At 31.8% G+C, this 19,210-nt stretch overlaps 1 protein-coding gene across 1 annotated transcript in view; it reads left to right on the forward strand.

The window, feature by feature from the left end:
- Window positions 1-19,210, forward strand: part of LOC143063702 (uncharacterized) — a 32,121-nt gene that overhangs the window by 7,072 nt on the left and 5,839 nt on the right. The window contains exons 8-20 of the mRNA XM_076236017.1: window positions 913-1,185; window positions 1,435-1,647; window positions 6,608-6,784; window positions 7,262-7,726; window positions 8,677-8,832; window positions 9,258-9,419; window positions 10,490-10,673; window positions 10,941-11,143; window positions 12,754-12,921; window positions 13,781-14,014; window positions 15,122-15,292; window positions 17,276-17,467; window positions 18,109-18,384. Coding sequence (XP_076092132.1) covers window positions 913-1,185; window positions 1,435-1,647; window positions 6,608-6,784; window positions 7,262-7,726; window positions 8,677-8,832; window positions 9,258-9,419; window positions 10,490-10,673; window positions 10,941-11,143; window positions 12,754-12,921; window positions 13,781-14,014; window positions 15,122-15,292; window positions 17,276-17,467; window positions 18,109-18,384 — 2,874 coding nt within the window. The remainder of the gene's footprint in view (window positions 1-912; window positions 1,186-1,434; window positions 1,648-6,607; window positions 6,785-7,261; window positions 7,727-8,676; window positions 8,833-9,257; window positions 9,420-10,489; window positions 10,674-10,940; window positions 11,144-12,753; window positions 12,922-13,780; window positions 14,015-15,121; window positions 15,293-17,275; window positions 17,468-18,108; window positions 18,385-19,210) is intronic.

The raw sequence follows: 19,210 nt of genomic DNA on the forward strand, positions 1-19,210 counted from the left end.
ACTATGATTATCAATTTCATGAACTCCAAAGTATTCAAAGATGTATCATATAATTATCAATTATGGGCTTTTGACGAGGTTGATATGTGATATATGGACCTGTTGAGATTATATTGACCTAGGACAAAATCCGAGTGTCAAAATAATCTAATGGGTCCATATATTAGTATAACGTATCGACTGTCCTTAATTCGTGTATAACATATGTAAATAATGTATTCGACAAATGGAATTCAATGTTCTTCCGTATATTTTAAAAAATAAATTGCAAGATCTTTAACATGATATTGAAAATATAAATAAACAATTTTAACTTGTTTTATTGTAAACTAAACATAACAATTTTTTCTGTTAAGAACAAATAAGAACTCATTTCAGTCTACTTGCAAATTTGTTTTCGCAATCTGTGTGTCATCCACCATGATTTTTATGTGTGACGTCACAGATTTTTAATATTGACCGTCAATATACGTATAAATAGAAACATATCCTATGAAAACAGGAGAACGATACACCACACTTAATACTAATAAATATTAAATATTTCTTATTCGTATAATAACAATTATTACAATGTGATAAATTTTTATTCACTTATGTCTTATATCATGTGTATGCACTGAGGTCCACCAAAACATTAATAATGAAAAAAGAAATGTATAATTGTTATTGAAATAAAACAAACAGACCCATTGAATTGGTGGCCTTCGGCTGTTATCTGCTCTTTAGTCGGGTTGTTGTCTCTTTGACATTTTTCCAATTTCCATTGCCAATTTTATGTTTAAAATTGTTCATTGTTCATATGAACATTGGTCGTCTTTGTAAGATTAACGCTTAATTGTTGAATCATCCAATAATTTTCTTTAATGTCGTAACAGATAATAAATTCATATATTGTTTTTTTGGCGACAGATGTTCAGCCTCCCGAGTTTACGTTGTGTCCAGAGTCAGTTCATGCATTTTCTGATGAAAATGGTTTTGCAATTGTTGATTGGCCAATACCAGAAGCATTTGATAATTCGGAAAATGCAGACGATTGCGGAGGTAGCAGTGGAATAACTGTATCCCAAGTACTTGGAAAAGCTCCAAGATCAAACTTTGAAATAGGTTACCATGACATAACTTACACCGCAACAGACAATAACAATAATGGTGGATTGTGTAAATTTACAGTCATAGTTGAAGGTACGACGAATATATTCCCCTCTTTTTAGTCATAAAAACGAACTGGTTCAGAAGTTCCATACGGAGGTGTTTTTATGGTTTTTTCCTGAATAATATGTCAACATATCAAAATCCGAATAATATTTTTTAATTTCATTGATTTTTAACCAGCAGGTAAACAGGTTAGTTTCTGTTTTTCCCCATTATACCATTAATATAAACGATAACAATTGCCTAAATGCATTATATAATTATTATTTATTTTTACAGAGCTTTCTTGTGATCCGCTTGTTGTTGAAGATCAGTTTTTACTTGTTCAGTGCTTAAATGGTTATTCACTAGGATCAATATGTGAATTTGCCTGTTTTTTAAGCTACGAGCTACGAGGCGGCATGAATGTTACATGTCGAAAACATCAAAATTTTGAAAACAAAGCATTTTGGGATTGGCAAAATGGCAACGAATCTTACTGTGAAAAATTAAGTAAGTGTTATTATGTGTTTTATGTCTTCTATAGTACGTACAAATATATACAAAATAAATTATCATTCCTGGTCAACATATCCTCCTATATACAGGGGAAACAAACTTAAATGTAAAGCATCGCAATATACGTACTGATCATCAGTTTTTCGATAAGATAAATCAAGAAAAACGGTTCGGAAGCACAAATCTAATAAAGTGTTATTCGTAATCACTTAAGCTCTTAATCAAGAGACGCGGTTCTAATTTGTTGCCGATGAACTGCTAATCTATGAAGGTAAAACAAGCTCGTAAAATGTTTCGGTTTTAAAACGATTTGCAACATGCTTCTTTTTTGTGTGAATTTTCTGTTGTTAATATAGGAAATTATTAGTTAAAGGTTCCAACGCACCAAAAAAAAAGTTCACTTTACATTCAGTTTGAAATTCTGTAATTTTTTTCTCGTTTTCGTGTTGCTCCAGCTCTTGACATAATAATTCATTTGATGGGACATTTTCTCGCCATAATTGTGCATTTAGATGAAATAGATTATATTCTGAAAAATAGTCCAATATTTGGATTGTCTTTGCTTTCAAAACATCGGACACAATACTTAATGAAACTCCAATCAGATACCAACACGTCATAAAAGGGAATTGAACGAGTCGAAATTTAAAACAGTAATGCTTAGGAAAATAAGCTTTCAAAAATTTGAAAATTGTACAAATATAAGTTTATACATCAAAGTTTGAATATAATTCAATGGCAGAATTTAATGAAAGACTAAAACGTATAAATTAATCCTTTGTTTTATAAGTGTTGTTTCAAAGTAGAATTATTAAACATTGCAATTACATATTGGTCGCCTTGGCATGAAAAGGTTTAAAAACATGAAATTATACAAACGATTTGAAAAAAAATGGATTGTGCAAAAAGGTTGAATATTTCTTAAATGAAATTTGAAGCTCGATGTTTTATGTTTGTGGTGATTGCAAATATTAAGGACGATATAGAATTCAGAACACATTTTTGTCCAGTCACAAAAATATTGATGGAGGGTGACTATTTATAATGATTATGCACTTTTCATTACTTTTATAAATTAAATAAAAAATAATAAGTTTCATGTTCAAAAATCGTACTTAAATCGTATTAAATCTACTGTAAAACAGAATTCGATATTTTTTTCAATTTATCAGAAGTCATGACAGATAAGGGTGTTTTATCCCATTGAGACACTTGAAATTGACAAATTTTGGCGCAAAAAAATGCCATTTACATTTTCATAACTTAACTACGAAAAGGAATAAATGTGTAATTGTATGAAGTGTGTAAATAAAATATTAGCAAAAATATCGAACAAAAATCTGATTTCAATAAGGAGAAAGTCCATATAGTACGGTGACCAGACCCAATATTTTTTAGATTTAATCGTCAAACATACTATATGGCTATATTATATATCATTGGATTCGGAAAAATGAGTACTATTGAAATATCGATGTCGTCAAAAAGAAATGTGGTAACAGTTTTGCATAAAATGAGGTCAAAGATCAAATTCTGTTTTTATTTTTTCTTCTTCTATACTTTCAAAATTTGAAGAAATATACAACAATTTAGGTTAAATTCTAGATACATACATTTTCTTATATCAATTTTCAATGAATCATCTCGAAAATGTTAAAAAAAAAATTGAAAAGAAATCGATTTATTCTGGAAATTGGCGTTTTTCAAATATTTGTTCTATTACACAAGATCAACACATATTCTGTTAAGATAACTGTAGTTACCTTGCCGGCTAACATCCAACCTCATCAATAAATGATGAATATTATTTTTACCTGCATCCTTCTGATATGAAGGCATATTTTGCATAAGATCATTCATGAAATTCATTAAAACTAAAAAGCACTCAATTATTTGAAAATAGTTACAATTCAACATTCCAATCAAAGAGATCCACACAACAGAATTATATCTTCTGGTTAATTGTCAAGGAACATGATTTGAAATTTCTACATAATTCTGACTCTTTACAGGACCAAAGCCCCGGACATGTAAGGTTTTGTAGTGAACAAACACATGACTCTTTCACATGCAGATTTTCCTTCAATGAAGACACAAGATCCTGCAAGAACTCTGCTCTGCTGAAATATGCCTTTTAAAATACACGGGGTGTAATGAATCATTTTACTCTCGCCAACCGTATTCTAAAGGTGACCGGATAGGGGTTTAGCAATGTGTAATGCGTTTCAAATTTTTAGTTTGAAAAGAAGTACGTAAAACATACTGTTTCAGTGCCGTCTCGCAGGGAGGTAACCTGACTAAACTTACATCTTACTTGTGGTAAACTTGAATAATTATTATGACGGAGTGGTTTTAAAGAGATAGCTCTGATCATAAACCTTTGAAATTATCTTTCATGCCAAAACAAGGGCTTTATCATTGTCAATATTACCGAAACTCTAAACACAACTGAAATAGTCGTGCGTTTCCTTCGAAGTCTTGTATACAGTTTGTATACCTACTCCAAACAGAGACGAAATTGGGTCGCATCCGGTAAGTACATGTGCAGCAGGCAATAGTTTACAAATTGTTGGGGAAAGACAGACACATAGTTATTGAATGGGTGAAAATCTCCGCCCATCATTTACACTGCTAATGTTCCACATCTGCAACCACAACTCGCTTGTATGTGTCCTATTTTTATAGTAGCGAACACACAAAACAATTACAATTGTATAAGAGGTCTGTATGATTGTTCTTCCACTCTTTCACATTTCCCTTAACTCCGTGTCAAAGTTTAAGGCATTGGGTATAGGCCTTCTCTTAAATGCTGAACAAGTTACGACAGCCATAAACAGTGTTGGTATAAATAACTAAGTTTCAAACGTTCTGACTATGTAAAGCTCACATCAGGTGGTATCTTATCGGATTTGTCAAGGTTTCCCAGTCAGGAATACTTCTCCGCTCTATAATCTGATACACTTTGATGGAAGCTGTTGTCTCTGTGCGGCGTTCCCTTTCGGCAGACTTTATAGAGTTGTTCACGCGTAGCGGTCAAAAACATGTGCTACTATGTGCGCCATAGAAATTCATTGGGACATATTTTTTTAATAGAAAGCTGCAAGGTCGCCACATGTTTTACCTTTCTTAGCATTAATAAATTGAACCAATGCCATACCATCTCTTATGTAAGTTGTAAGCGATGATATAAAGGAAGGTAGGGAAAGTGCACAAGAGACTTAAGATTCGAATTGCTTCACAAAATCCGACTTGCATGATTTTCTCATGGTGCCGTCATTTTGAAAAGGGGATAATGGAATGGGTGCGACAACACATGTTCTATGATAACATCATCTCTGCATTTTGCCGAAATAAGTGCACGTCTAATTACAAGTCATGGATTTATGCGACCTGAAAGTATTTCCCCCGATTTATTTTTCAGGTTTGTGTTTGACTTTGATATTGGACTATAAAAACTCCTTGTGACCTTAAGAAAGAGCACTAATGATAAAATGTTTAGACATTTTCAAGCCTTCCTCGACAACTGTAAGCAAAGAACCTCGAATATGTCTTGAGCATGCATTTAAGAAGAGATATTGAGAAGACATTGAGAGTGGGATTCCACACCAAAGGGATCAGTCATGGATCATTTAGATGGTTCACAATGGCAATAACATGTTCTTCATCTCTGTTCATTGCTGTTGGCTTTGTTTCTTACTGTAAATTTGCATAATTTTCAGCATTTCCATCCCTTTTCGGTATTACATGACTAATGGATTCTATGAAATGTCTAGTAAAGGCCCATCTAACAAGCGCAGACTTTTGAATTGTTATGCCTACAGTGCCACCTAATCCCCTTGAGGCTTTTATAACGGTCTTTTCTGTTGCCATGTCATTGTACTTTTAAAATGTCCAGGAATCTGTCTAAAAAGCAAAGTAGTCATCTATATAAGGTGATCAAATGTTCACAGAAAATTGAAGCATATCGAGTATGTAAAATGGCATCCACCTTCGAGGAGTACGGTTGGTTACAAAAATATAATTTTACATTTGAGATGACGATCTCAAGGAAGAGACCAATTTCCCTCTCGTTCCGCTCTAACATTTGACTGCTAAATGTCTACTGCTTCAGGGAACATATCCCAGTATGTAAATGTAAGTAATACATCACATCCCAATAGCGTATATGTATCTATAAGAGGCTGTATATGAGCTTCGAATAGCTCCGTCATATGAGCGTTATGAATTTTGTCTGGCTTGAATTGCTGAAATGGTGCTTCTGAGACAAATGAATTTGATATTATTGATTAATAAAGGTACAAATGTATGGAATAACATATAAATGTTAATTATTTTACATTTTGCGTTAAAAAAAATCATGAAATTAAATAGGAACGTACTCTATTAAATGCAAAGTATTCGTAGTGTTAAACTTTTACAAAAACTCTTTAATAACGAATTAATTTTGCTAAACTTTCTTTGAAATCGTTAAAATAATATGAATAAGGTGTAACAACAATTTATATAATAACAGAAATCATATCACGGATGTTATTTTACAATGTTGACCTCAAAACTTTTCTTAGTCGATTTTTCGTTCAAGTTAATTAACGTACTTCAAAGCCCATTTTACGAAAATTGCACCGTACGATTTTTTGACGACAAGTCAAAATGTTAAGTTTAACCTTTGAACTACCAATACTGTGATTTATAGCCGTATAGTCCGAATGACAATTAAACTCCTTAAATAAGCGACTTTTCCTTACTCGGTCACCGTACTAATAAAACAAGAAAAAAATAATATCAGAAAAAATATTTTGCCTGAAGAGTTTTTTCATGAATGCTTTAAAATATATTGAAAAATATAGGCAATGCAGGGCAAAACATTCGAATGCATAGGATAAAGAAAACATTAGACGAGTAGAAAGGGCAATTTAGAAATTGAAAAAAGAAAGACCTATTAATTTTTTTTCAGCATGTCCTGATTTACCACCACCTGCTGGAGGTGCTTTGGCATGTTCAACGGCTCTGGGTAATCAAATATGTACAATGTCATGTTCAGATAAATACCAGGTAGCTAAGGGAACATCTATACACTATGTGTGTAATGATGAGCAAATCTGGCTGCAAGGAATTCCTCCGAATTGTACAGGTATGTATACATATTTGGAGAATTTCTTTGAATGATAATGGCAAATTGATTTAATGCTTTTATGATATTCAATAATATATATATATGAACATTTGATTTGGCGGCATGGTAATAAACATTATCATCCTTTACGACTGACAAAATCTCTTATTTAAAAAAATGTTTAAAAGGTATACCATCTAATTGCTCCTATACATCATGTACTGTGTGACAACCCAATATGTAGTCAACGTGGAAAGATATTACATCGACAACCGAAAGCTTAGAATGGAACGAATCTTGTGCCAGGTGTATGTTTGAAATAGCTTTGAATCAAGATATTATTTAATCCTGCATTCAATCTGCCCATTTATGGCCACGAAACCCCAATGAAAAAAGAAATGTAGCACCTTTATATGAAATAATTTAAAAATTTTATGATGCAAATATGCATTTGATATACGAAATAAATCGTTTTATGAAATCTTTTTATCACAGACAGAGTTCATCCAGCGAATGCAATATTGCCAGGTGAATTATTTTATTACTACTCAGGGGATTGTTCAGATGTTCAAGAAAGTATAAAGAACAATTTTGTAGACGTGATGAAAAGTCTTGAGGGCACTGATGGATGGGATAATATTTGTCCAGATTACTGCACAGTCGAAGGAGTGACTGTTACATGCGGTCCGTTCAACGGTCGACGCCGACGGAGCATTTTCACAAGATCAACAGATAAAGAAGTTGTAGTTGATTTTAAAGTTTCATCACAATGGGAGACAACTAAAAACCTATGGGGAAATGATGACACGCTGCAAGCCTTGGGAGACTTGATTAAACTTGAAGTGTCAAATGGAGCAGTTGACGTTAATGGAACTACTACTGGAAGTATGACATTTGGTTGGATAGAATTTCCATGTGAAATTGGTCAAGAACCAGTTTATGAAGCTGATGCTAGATGTGGTGAGTTAAGCAATTTCAATCTGATGACTCAATCAACATATATACACAAATAAAATGTCGATTGTTTGCCCAAAATTGATCTATTTGATGTTAATTGTATATTGGTCTACCTATAGCTCAATTTGATGTTAACTGTATATTGGTCTACCTAAAGTTAAATTTGATGTTAATTGTATATTGGTCTACCTAAAGTTCTATTTGATGTTAATTATGTCACCCGATCGACAATGTCGGGTGACATATTGCTTTTCCTCTGTTTCTTTTCCCCTATTATTATGTCACCCGATCGACAATGTCGGGTGACATATTGATTTTCCTCTGTTTCTTTTTAAATTTATTACAATTTCTTAACATAGGTACAATGTAAGTTCTGCAAATTTGATTAAGCGAAGTGTTGAAAGCGAAATTTTCACTGCTGTCAAAAGTATGAGTGACTCTGGTATAAGCAGAGTGATTACTGTGAGATTTAAAAATTGACATATTTCTAACCCCCAGTTGATTATTGGAGTTATGTTCTAATAGATGTGTGATCTTAGAAAAATACTGTTATTTCATGCGTTTCGTTTATCACATGTCGTTTATCACATTTCATGTCGCTTATTACATTTCATGACGTTAATAATATGGCAATTTCTTTGGAACATGCCGGAATTAAGTCAGGAATATGACAGTTGTTATTTGTTTATCAATGGAACACTGCGAAGACCCATTTATTTTCTTTTATTGTGAAAACCGATAAACCTTTTTATGTAATAACACGAGTATGTATTACTGGTTTTCAATTGTGTATTATCTGGTCTTAGCTTATAATCTCCAGGCTGTCAGTTTAGTGGTTTTTCGTATAAATATGATATTGCAGAAGTATCGTCATCTTGGAAAAAAACATTGTTGTCTTGAAGGTCATTAAAGTACAAGTTACAACCCTAATACACCTTTAATAATGCTTTCAGTCGGTTGTGCACCTGGAAAATATTTAAACGACGGGAACTGTCTTGATTGTAACAAAGGTTATTTCCAAGAGAAAGAATACCAAATAAACTGTACAAAATGCCCCACTGGAAAATCTACAGCAGATAATGGGACAAAAAGTGAAAAGGATTGTAAAGGTAAGTGATTAACTCTCATATTACACCTTAATATAGATGTAACAATTCCCCATGTAACATATTGTGTATTTTTTTTTTTAATCAAACATATTTCATAATAGCAAAATGCAAGCAGTAAATTAAAAAGAAGAAAACCAGACAAACATAAATACAACATGGCTAAGTGATACTGATTAAAAAGAGTAAAACATGAAAATTACAAATAAAGAGTAAAGATAGAATGAATTATCATTACTTTAGTATGCAACTAAATATAATTTTTGTAGATATAACACTGAATCTTTTCCGAAAACTATTTTTGCTTTTGGAAGAAGGAATAAAGAAGTACATTTCATACAATGGAACTGATGCACAAATGCTTACATGGGAAAACATTTAATTTTACTAAGAATTTATGCAGCTTTGTCCATTTTGATATATTTCAGATATGTGTCCTCCTGGAACTTATTCTAGCACAGGTGTTGAACCATGTTCACCTTGCGCTCTTGGACAATACCAGTCTATGTATGAATCTACATCATGTTTGTTGTGTGATTCATTAGAATTTACTAATTCAACAGGATCTAAAAGTAAAGAGGATTGTCAAGGTATTTGTAAATGATGTGTTATATCCTATATCATCATAATGTATTAGAATTAGAAAAATGTGACATGATGTAAAGTTTTGCTGCCTAAACTGTTATTCCTATGCTAATATATTAATTGACTATTAATGTAATCGAATAAATACTCTTTTTTTTAAATCATATTAGAACTAAGTTATCGCAATTGTGATTGTGGTATGCTTGCCAATGCGATACCTCCTCTTAAGAGACAAAAAGCAACATAAATTAACAACTAAAGGTCATCGTGCGGCATTTAACAATGAGCAAAGACCATCCTGAATAGGTAGCTATAAAAGAGCCCCAAAATGACAAATGTAAAACAATTCAAACGAGAACACTATCGGCGTAATTTTGGAACAAAATGATAAACGAAAAACAAATATTTGATACAGCTACTAACGACAAATTCTTAAAATCTTATGTTTAAATAGAAACAGCTGTTAGATTAATCGTAACCAGAAATCAAACGTACCAGACCTAAAAGTAAAAGTACACACGAAGACCTGTCTATTCGGATATATCTCACAGGATACTATAGTCTGACTTTGAGCCTACAAATATTTGCTCTTATAACTAAATAGTGCAGAGCAAAAGGCAGCTTATATAAATGTTACAGTCTCTTGTTTAAAACAGTAGCGGATCGAGCCCAATAATTCTCTAGCTCGTTGCAAACCTGCTTTCACGAGACCATCAATGATTTATATCCTATATGTAAATGTCTAAATGAAAAGAAACAGATGTTTACCAATGTTCATGACTTTTAAATAAATTTCGAAGAAACTAACCACGTGAATAAACCTGATATAACCACTTAAAGTCAAACAAAACTTAATCCAGGTAAACGTTTTTTGCTACGAATGCGCCGCCCGTCATGTGAATTCAAACTCTATAAAAGAATTCACATTACATATGATACAGTCTATAAATTTGAGATCAGATGAACTTTTTGTATCGATGTCGGTTACAATCGGTCCTTGTGTAGAAATTTGTTTAATTGTTTGTTTCATTTCTATTGTTGTTTCTTTTAATTTTTTTACAACGTTTCATTATAGGAGTAGATTTAACTTTCAAGAGTAATAAAGCTTCAGTAAAGCTTGGATCATTACTTAGTAGTTTAGACAGCTTTAGTATTGGACTATTCATGAAATGTCCAAATGCAACCAATACGACACTTCTGCTTTTGATGGCGAATTTTAAGTTTTCAGTTGGAGAGGAAATGGTCTTTACTGTAGCTGAGTAAGTACTTTGTGAATGAAATATTAAGACAAAATGTAAAATAAATTCTATATGTTTTTATGATTTGTTCCACCCTACACACTGATCAGCGCAAAGTTTTTTACTCTATTCTTCAAAACTGCACCCATATAATATGCATTATGCTGTAAAATAATTAGGAGAAGGTCCTTAAATATTAAATCATGTTATTGATGGTGATTATAATGATGCACAACACCTACAACAACGGTTATAAAACAAATATTAATATTTTCTTAATATTTCTAGACACTCTTTTCACCATGATGCATCTAATGAGGTAAATTTAAGAAAATGGTCACATATAACTTTAACTTGGGACAAACACTTAAAGGAAGTTAAGATGTATGGGAATGGTGCTAAATTGAATTCTTCAGTGTTAGATGCTGTAACACCTCAAGATGCCGCTATCCCTATTGGAAGTTTTCTTGAAATAATGTCAACTGAGCCTGGTGAGTACTTTTTTCGTTGTATGTCAGGAAAGTATGAGGCAAAGGTTTCCATTTAAGATTTGACTTCATTTAATAAATATCTTCTCTTCATTCATTCAATTATATAGGCAGAGCTAACTTTATATTTATACATTTGATATGAACAAGTTTGAGAATATACTGCTTTTAAAATTATTGTGTATATTGGTAACATTAAAATAGACCAGATACTTTATACGAAACATGAGGTATATACGAATGATTTAACAATCCATATGATCGTCTGTTTACTTGTTTTATGATCAGAATATTTTATCAGGCAGCGAATGTTAAAATATATGCTGCAATATTCATACAATGTATGTATGAATTAGTCTCGTGTTGCTCCCTTCAAAAATATATACAGTTATTAATAAATATCACTGAACGACCATTTTCTCTATCATTTGTGTATTCATAATTTGTTTGTATCATCATTTTTTACCATCCCCTCATTTTGAGTAGGCAGTCTTAATTAATATTTATGAAAACAGGTTACAAATAGATATACGGGACACGTAAGTATAGTTGCCTAAGTTCAAGTGATCATGTCATATTGCAAGTTTTCAAAGCAATAAGAATACATAAAAACCTATGTTGCTACAGCATGACACATTTAACATACATAAATGAATAAAATAAAAGAACTGACAATAAATAAACTCGTAATAGATACCAGGATTAAATTTTGCATTTACGCCAAGACGCGCGTTTCGTCTTGGAATTAAAACTCCACTAGCAGTGTCATGGACCCAGTGGTTGTTAATAAACTCATCATAGATACCAATATTGAAATCGTTACAAAAGACTCATCAGTGACGCTCGAATCAGAAAATGTTAAAAGGCCAAATAAAGTATAAAGTTGAAGAGCATGAGGAACAAAAATTCCTAAAAGTTAGCTTAAGTAATCTATTCCTGAGGTAGAAAAACCTTAGTATTTATAAAAATCGAAAGTTTTAAGACAATCTAGTCTTACTTTGAAAAAACCAATCAATATGTGTTTTGAGAATACACTTTTAATACTACTTGTGTCAATTTTAAATCAAATTTAGAAATGAACATTCGCTTGATTGTAGAAATCAAATTGAAATAGTATGTGTTTTCTATGTGTTGTATTGTTTACTCTATAACACAATATTATAAATAATTGAGGGAGAAAGACAATGTATAAACCTTGTTTGATAAAGCAATGTGACAACCAACATATATTTATTTGGCTTACAAAACAAGTTTTCATTACGGTACTTTACCATCATGGAAAACAAATGTGATTATTCAATATATTATTCATTTTAGTTAAATATGTTGAATCACTGAAACAATTGTTATTATACTGTACAATGATGCATTCACCTCGTCAAAAGTTGGGCAACGTCATTGTTTTTCAGAGAGTCATGAAATCGAGTCAATATCATTTCTAAACTTTTACTATTTACATATGTAATATTTAAACACTTTCTCTAACTAAATACGTTATATATTTACCTGTTTTGAACTGTGTCCTTGATCACTATAATCTGAAAAGGTCAATTACCTCGTCAAAGTCCTAAATTTATAAATTTTTCATTTAAGTCTTAATATATTTTTTTCAGGGTGTGCAATAAGTGGTCTATTCCTAGTAGCAAGGGTACTACCAGAAAATGAAATAAGTGCACTCAAAGATTCATGTGTAGCATCAGTATCAAATTCTGTTTATTCCATGAATGATGTATTTACCTCAGAAATGACCGGAACTGAATTATCACCCTCAGGATGTGATGGTATTATACAATATTAGTTTAATTACATCTTTTATCTAATGTTTCTTTGAATACAAAAGTCAAAACGATGTAAATGTGTGTCTATGTCCCTTCGTGAATATTACGGACGCCATCACGAGTTGGTTGACCATTATGGAATAAACGTATCACAAATGATATCGGATATGTTTCTTACGTCGTAACTACAATCCCCTTCCCTTTCATGAATATGACCTACCGAATTAGACTATTCACCGGATTTGTTATCACATAAGCAACACGACGGGTGCCACATGTGGAGCAGGATCTGCATACCCTTCCGGAGCACCTGAGATCACCCCTAGTTTTTGGTGGGGTTCGTGTTGCTTATTCTTTAGTTTTCTATGTTGTGTCATATGTACTATTGTTTGTCTGTTTGTCTTTTTCATTTTTCCCTCGGTTTTGGTTTGTTACCCCGATTTTGTTTTTTGTCCATGGATTTATGAGTTTTGAACAGCGGTATACTACTGTTGCCTTTATTTAGCCATGGCGTTGTCAGCTTATTTTCGATTTATGAGTTTGATTGTCCCTTTGGTATCTTTCGTCCCTCTTTTAAGACTATTTGAAAGGATAAGATCAATCCGATTGAGATCTGCTCAAGCACAAAAATATATGTATATAAAGGAATTATACGTAAATGCATGTATTCTTTTCCAGATTTTCTTTTGCAGCCATTTAATGACAGCTCAAACAAAACATGAGAAATAAACAAAATGACCGTATAATACGTAAATGAACTAACCTTTGCATAAATCTGTCTTTATACGTATTTTAAAATTAGAATTTACTCTTTTGTTTTTTAAAGTTAATATACATAATATTGAGTTTTTGTAAATTGTAGCAATAGATGAATGTGAAAGTAGTCCCTGTGGTAATGGCAACGTGTGTATAAACAAGAAAAGTGGTTACGCGTGCCAATGTAATGGTGGCTACACAGGAATTAATTGTCAAATTCCACCAGATTTTTGTGCTTCAAATGATTGCAATACTGGGTCTTCATGTCTCTCTCATTTTACAAACTACTCTTGTCTGTGTCCAGCTAATTCTACTGGGTTGTTGTGTGAAACAAAAATAGGTAATTACAAATAGTTGCTCTACAATACTGTAAACCAACTAATGTTTACGTTTCGTCCTTTCTGAATGGCAATTTATTTTTAGCTTGCTTTTAATTTTCTAATTGTTTTCATGTAAAGGAAGATTAAGGTTTTTCACATTCGCGTTATATTTTTAAATAAAAAGAAGCAAAAAACTTTCACTTATATCTAAAAAAAATCGAATATTTTTTCCCATTCTTAAATTTCTTCAAATGCTTGATACTAAACATGTGCGGTTACATGGCTTTAACATTTGGATCAATTTACAGTAATTGTTATGCTTAAATATATTATTGTTGTAATTAAAAAACACATGTACATTTAGGTCACAATGGATTCGAATGAGCTACTAATCATGGAAGAATAATTTTATACTTGATTTTTAGTTAAAACATCCTTATCTAACAAATGTCTTTGAAATTATACAGAAATAATCATGACTGGATAAATGCAAGTTAACTTTTATTTTGAAGCCGTCAAATCAGTTAACTTACATTTTGGATTTGGTTCTATTCGGCCATGGAGATCTATATTTCATTCGCTGATCACTCATGATAAAAGGACTGATCAAAACAAGACCTTTGAACATCTTTGAAGTTAGTTCATTGAATGGGTCCAACTCAAACCAGATTTTAGAACTCGTCTTAATTTTGCCGGTATTTTATGATGGTCTTCTAGATCTTGTAAATGGGTCTTAGATGAAATATGCGTCATAACTTGTTATGTGCTCCATAATGTGACTTCTTTGTTTTCATGGTAATTTATGTTACTTTTTAAAGTTTAAAGTTTAAAAAGTGAACTGAATTAAGATGGTTAAATAAAATATTTATAAAAAAAATTAAAACAACACGTTAATAATTTTCATTCCTCCGACGCACTTTTCTTGATGTTCCTCCACCTGCTGGAACGCTCAAAACTGAATATTTGAAAAGCAAGGATGTTTAAGAAACGACAATATCGTACATCTTTTTCACCGAAAAGAACATAAAAAAATATATTAATCCATCTAAATAAATTGAAAATTCCTTATGAAAAATCAATAATTATAGAAAACAAAAGATTACTAAATATTTCTTTTAAATCTGTAGTGCATGGAAATTGGGGTACTTGGATTAATTCATCAGATTGCTCGGTTTCTTGCGGTGGAGGATCACGTACAAGGACTCGCTACTGCAATGACCCTAGCCCTGATGAGTATGGTTTGAACTGTGTAGGAAGCAACACGTCACAGAGTATATGCAATACTGATGTATGTCCAGGTAAGATAAAAGAGACTATTTATATACAATTAATAACGACCAGCTATTTGTAGGTTGACTTACTCATATTCAGTTATTTAATTGTTGAACATGAAAGATGCGAATGCATTTATAAATATTAAAACTTATATACCTCTAAACATGTCAGAACTTAATGACAGGCATTATCCGTCGGATAACAGGTTGCTCAAGACTAACACCATTATATATATGTATTAGGCCGTGTTCAGATTGACATAAACTCGGTGTTGCGTTAGTGTAACTCACACATAAACTAAACATAATTACGTTCCCATTGATAAAACTCAATGTTTACATGTAGTTTAAATCATGTTTTGTCTACATGCAGTCGATAGCCTTGTGTAGGTTAAGTGTTAACAAAACTAGGCATTCAGAACTTTAATTATCCCATGTATATCTAAAAAAGAAACAATTCTTATATAAAATTGATACTTATAACACTTATTAATGAAGTTCTTTGCAGAAATATTTGTCTACACTTGACATATTTATTTGTTATAAAAACACTTAACGTAGCCTTATTAACCCCTAATCAAGACTCATCCATCATCATTGCCGAACACATAATTCATTTGAAAAGGTCTTCCCGAATCGATCGGACGTACACACTGACAGAAATATTTGCCACTGTTCTTTATACTCAAACAACGATTCACTCATAAATACATTACTGAAAATAGGGTGAGGTTAATTGTTTGTTTGTGTAGTATAAGATCCGTTAAAATACAATTTGGAATAAAAAAAAAAAAACATTACCCCCTCCCTTTGCCAAATACTTCTTGGAGAAAAAAAAGACCATTTGAAACAAGCAGAAAAGATAGAAATGTAGTGATCCTTAACATCGCAATTCTTTTTCTTCGTCTGTAAGCACGCTGATGGCGATCCTCCATTTTAAATGCGTAATCGAGACATCTTTGAACTACTGCAAATCATCCAAAATGACTTTCTTAAAGGAGCAACCACTTTACTTAAAAAAGGGGCGGGTCTGAGTCAGAATTTTTTCTAGCGCGAAAGTTTATAATTATTTATTTTTTTTTATGCTACCAATTCAATATTTAACACTATGATGTATGGGTTTTTTTTATTCAGAATATTAGTTCATTCTAATCATCTGAATGACACGATTTTTTTATATCAAATTGTGGAAAAATCCATCCCCCTTTTTTTAAAGTCAAATGATCGTTCCCTGACTGATAGAAAAATTGTTCGAAAGTTTCAATTAGGTTTTACGCAATGAACATTTAAATGACATATAGTTTACAAGTGTGAACAAATCTTATGTACAGGTAGCTAAACAAGGTGTATAGATGTGAACAAATTTAATGTGAAACTAGTGTAAATTACATAAAACTAATTTAATGTGTGACTAGTGTACATTACATAAAACTAATTTAATGTGAAACTAGTGTACATTACATAAAACTAATTGTAAATATGTTTACTGTACACGGCGTTTGGTGTGAACACGGCCTTAGATTGGTGATGTAGTGTATTAAATGTGTGAGTTGAAATCACGTTGAGGGACACAAAAAAATATCAGCATAACAATCTAGTTCAATCACTGTTGGGTGTATATTTAAGACTTATATATTCGTCTCAAATTTAGCCAAACAATGTAAGATATTCAATTTTGCTTTAGGAAATTTTTGTACTTTCCTTAGATAAATATTTTCAATTTTGGACCTTTAATATGATTTCCAAATGTCTTATTTTATAAAGGATATTGTTGTCTTCAACAAATTAAAAGAAAACAGTTAACATTTGAATAACATTTGAAATGCTGTAAAATCAAACAAACAAAGTAACTACAAAATGACCTTGATGACTACTATTGAGAAATACATTTCGTTTACGTCACTAAAATATAGGACATGTTATAAATTCAAGCAATTATGTTTAATATTATATCAGTATCGGATCAGTTCTTAAAATCTTCAATAGGATATGATTCCATCTTTTTAGTTTGTCCACCATATTACACAGTCATGGAGTACAAAAATAGTTTCAACTGCTCGACAGATGCTGATTTAATATCATGCGTTGTGACCTGCAAGGATGGTTATACCTTTGTAAAAGATTATTATCCGCTTGAGAAGTATGAATGTGGGCCTCAAACAGGTCACATTTGGACTGCAAGACCGCCGCCCTGTGCTGGTATGTAATATTTTGAAATTTTGTTTTTTTGTAAAACAACACTTTAAACATGTAATCAAATAACACCCAATAGTGAACTTACATGTTGACATAACGTCACATATCAGTATCTCGAGAGCTAAAAAACTTAATAATTCAGTGTCTATCCTCGTTTTTTGCTATCAGGAAAACATTCTTCAAATGCTAAAACAGAGAGAACTATATATAAAAAGAACATTCAAACTATAGGTTAGAAATAGATTGACAATGCCATTACACAAAAAAAAAAAGACAAAAGGACAAACATCTTCAATCAATATATTAGACTAATAGGTCAAAGTCGAAAACAGTCTCTCATAATTTGAAAGCATAAAAGACCCAAGATATGAGCCATTATATAAGTTTTAAAATGTATTTAGAGAACTATTAGAAATAGCCCTTAAAAACGATAAGGTTAAGATACTCTTAAAAAATCTAAGAAATAACAATCGTTCTGAACAAATGTAATAGCACTTCCATGAAACAAATAGCCGAATTGATATCTCTTTTCATACTTACTGCAGTTTCAATCCTATAAACATGTAAATACAACTGGCATTAACTTGTTTATAGTTGACTGATTATCTTTACTTTAAAGTTGTAATATTTCAATTTTCTTACAGCTGGAGACCGTCCAACGGGCATCACTACTTCAATTGTTGCAACTTACAGTGTAAATTGTGATGACCAAACAGAGATGATGTCTTCGATTTCTACAAAACTAGACGAACTTCAGTGTATTCAAAATCAAACATGCTCTGTGAAAACAGAGGTATCAGGGTGTCAAAATATTGGTAGAAAGAAACGATCTTCATCATTTGAAGTGACAATTCAGTTATATACAGATTTCACACAAATCGGCGATTTGAATTTGCAGGACTTCTTTGCTAATAATATAGGTAAAATGATTTAACTTAACATAATTAAAAGTTATTAATACAAATACTTTAAATAAAAATAAGCATTTGCTAGTATAGCTGTAAATTTATATGTTCTTCTATTACTTCAATTTTTACAAATGTATTTTTAACGCAAAATATGTCTTTCTATTATCAAGATTATATGTATCAAAAGATTTTTATAAACGTTTACATGAAAGAATCAAATTCTAGTTATTTGAACTTAAACAAAATAAAGATCACATGGGTCTGGTTTTGCTAGTATTAGCCATGTTTTCTATGTATCTGTGGGACATGTTCAATTAATCTACCCCTTGCATAGATTACAAATGTGCCGTAGCTGAATCTGCCAAAACCTTTTAGAATGTTTGGTCACCAATGCTCAAAAAAAAATTTGAAAACAACACATTTAATAATTTCTTGCGTCCGAAGCGCTTTTCTGGATTTACCTTCATCAGAACGTTCAAAGCCAAACATTTGAAATCCGAAAATGTATAACTACCAAAACGTTTGAAGAGTTATATGTCAAAATTACCTAAAATAAATAGCCAACTTCATCTAAAGCCAACTTTGCCTGAGGGAGTTGAAACCTTAGGTTCTTAATAATTTATCAATTTATAAACGGAAATGTTGCAAGATTGAAAGGCTTTTTACTATTGGCTATTTTGTGGAGGCTAATTTTATTGGAATAAATAGCCGGAGTGCCTGAATAGAACCACCGACCATCGGCAGAAAAATTGGCAATCCTAATCAATAAAGATTGGATAAGCGCACCTGCCACGTGCAGGACCTGAACTCACCATTTAGGTGTACATAGGCTAGTGGT

This window comes from Mytilus galloprovincialis, chromosome 2 (assembly GCF_965363235.1).
Source record: "Mytilus galloprovincialis chromosome 2, xbMytGall1.hap1.1, whole genome shotgun sequence".
Taxonomy (NCBI): domain Eukaryota; kingdom Metazoa; phylum Mollusca; class Bivalvia; order Mytilida; family Mytilidae; genus Mytilus; species Mytilus galloprovincialis.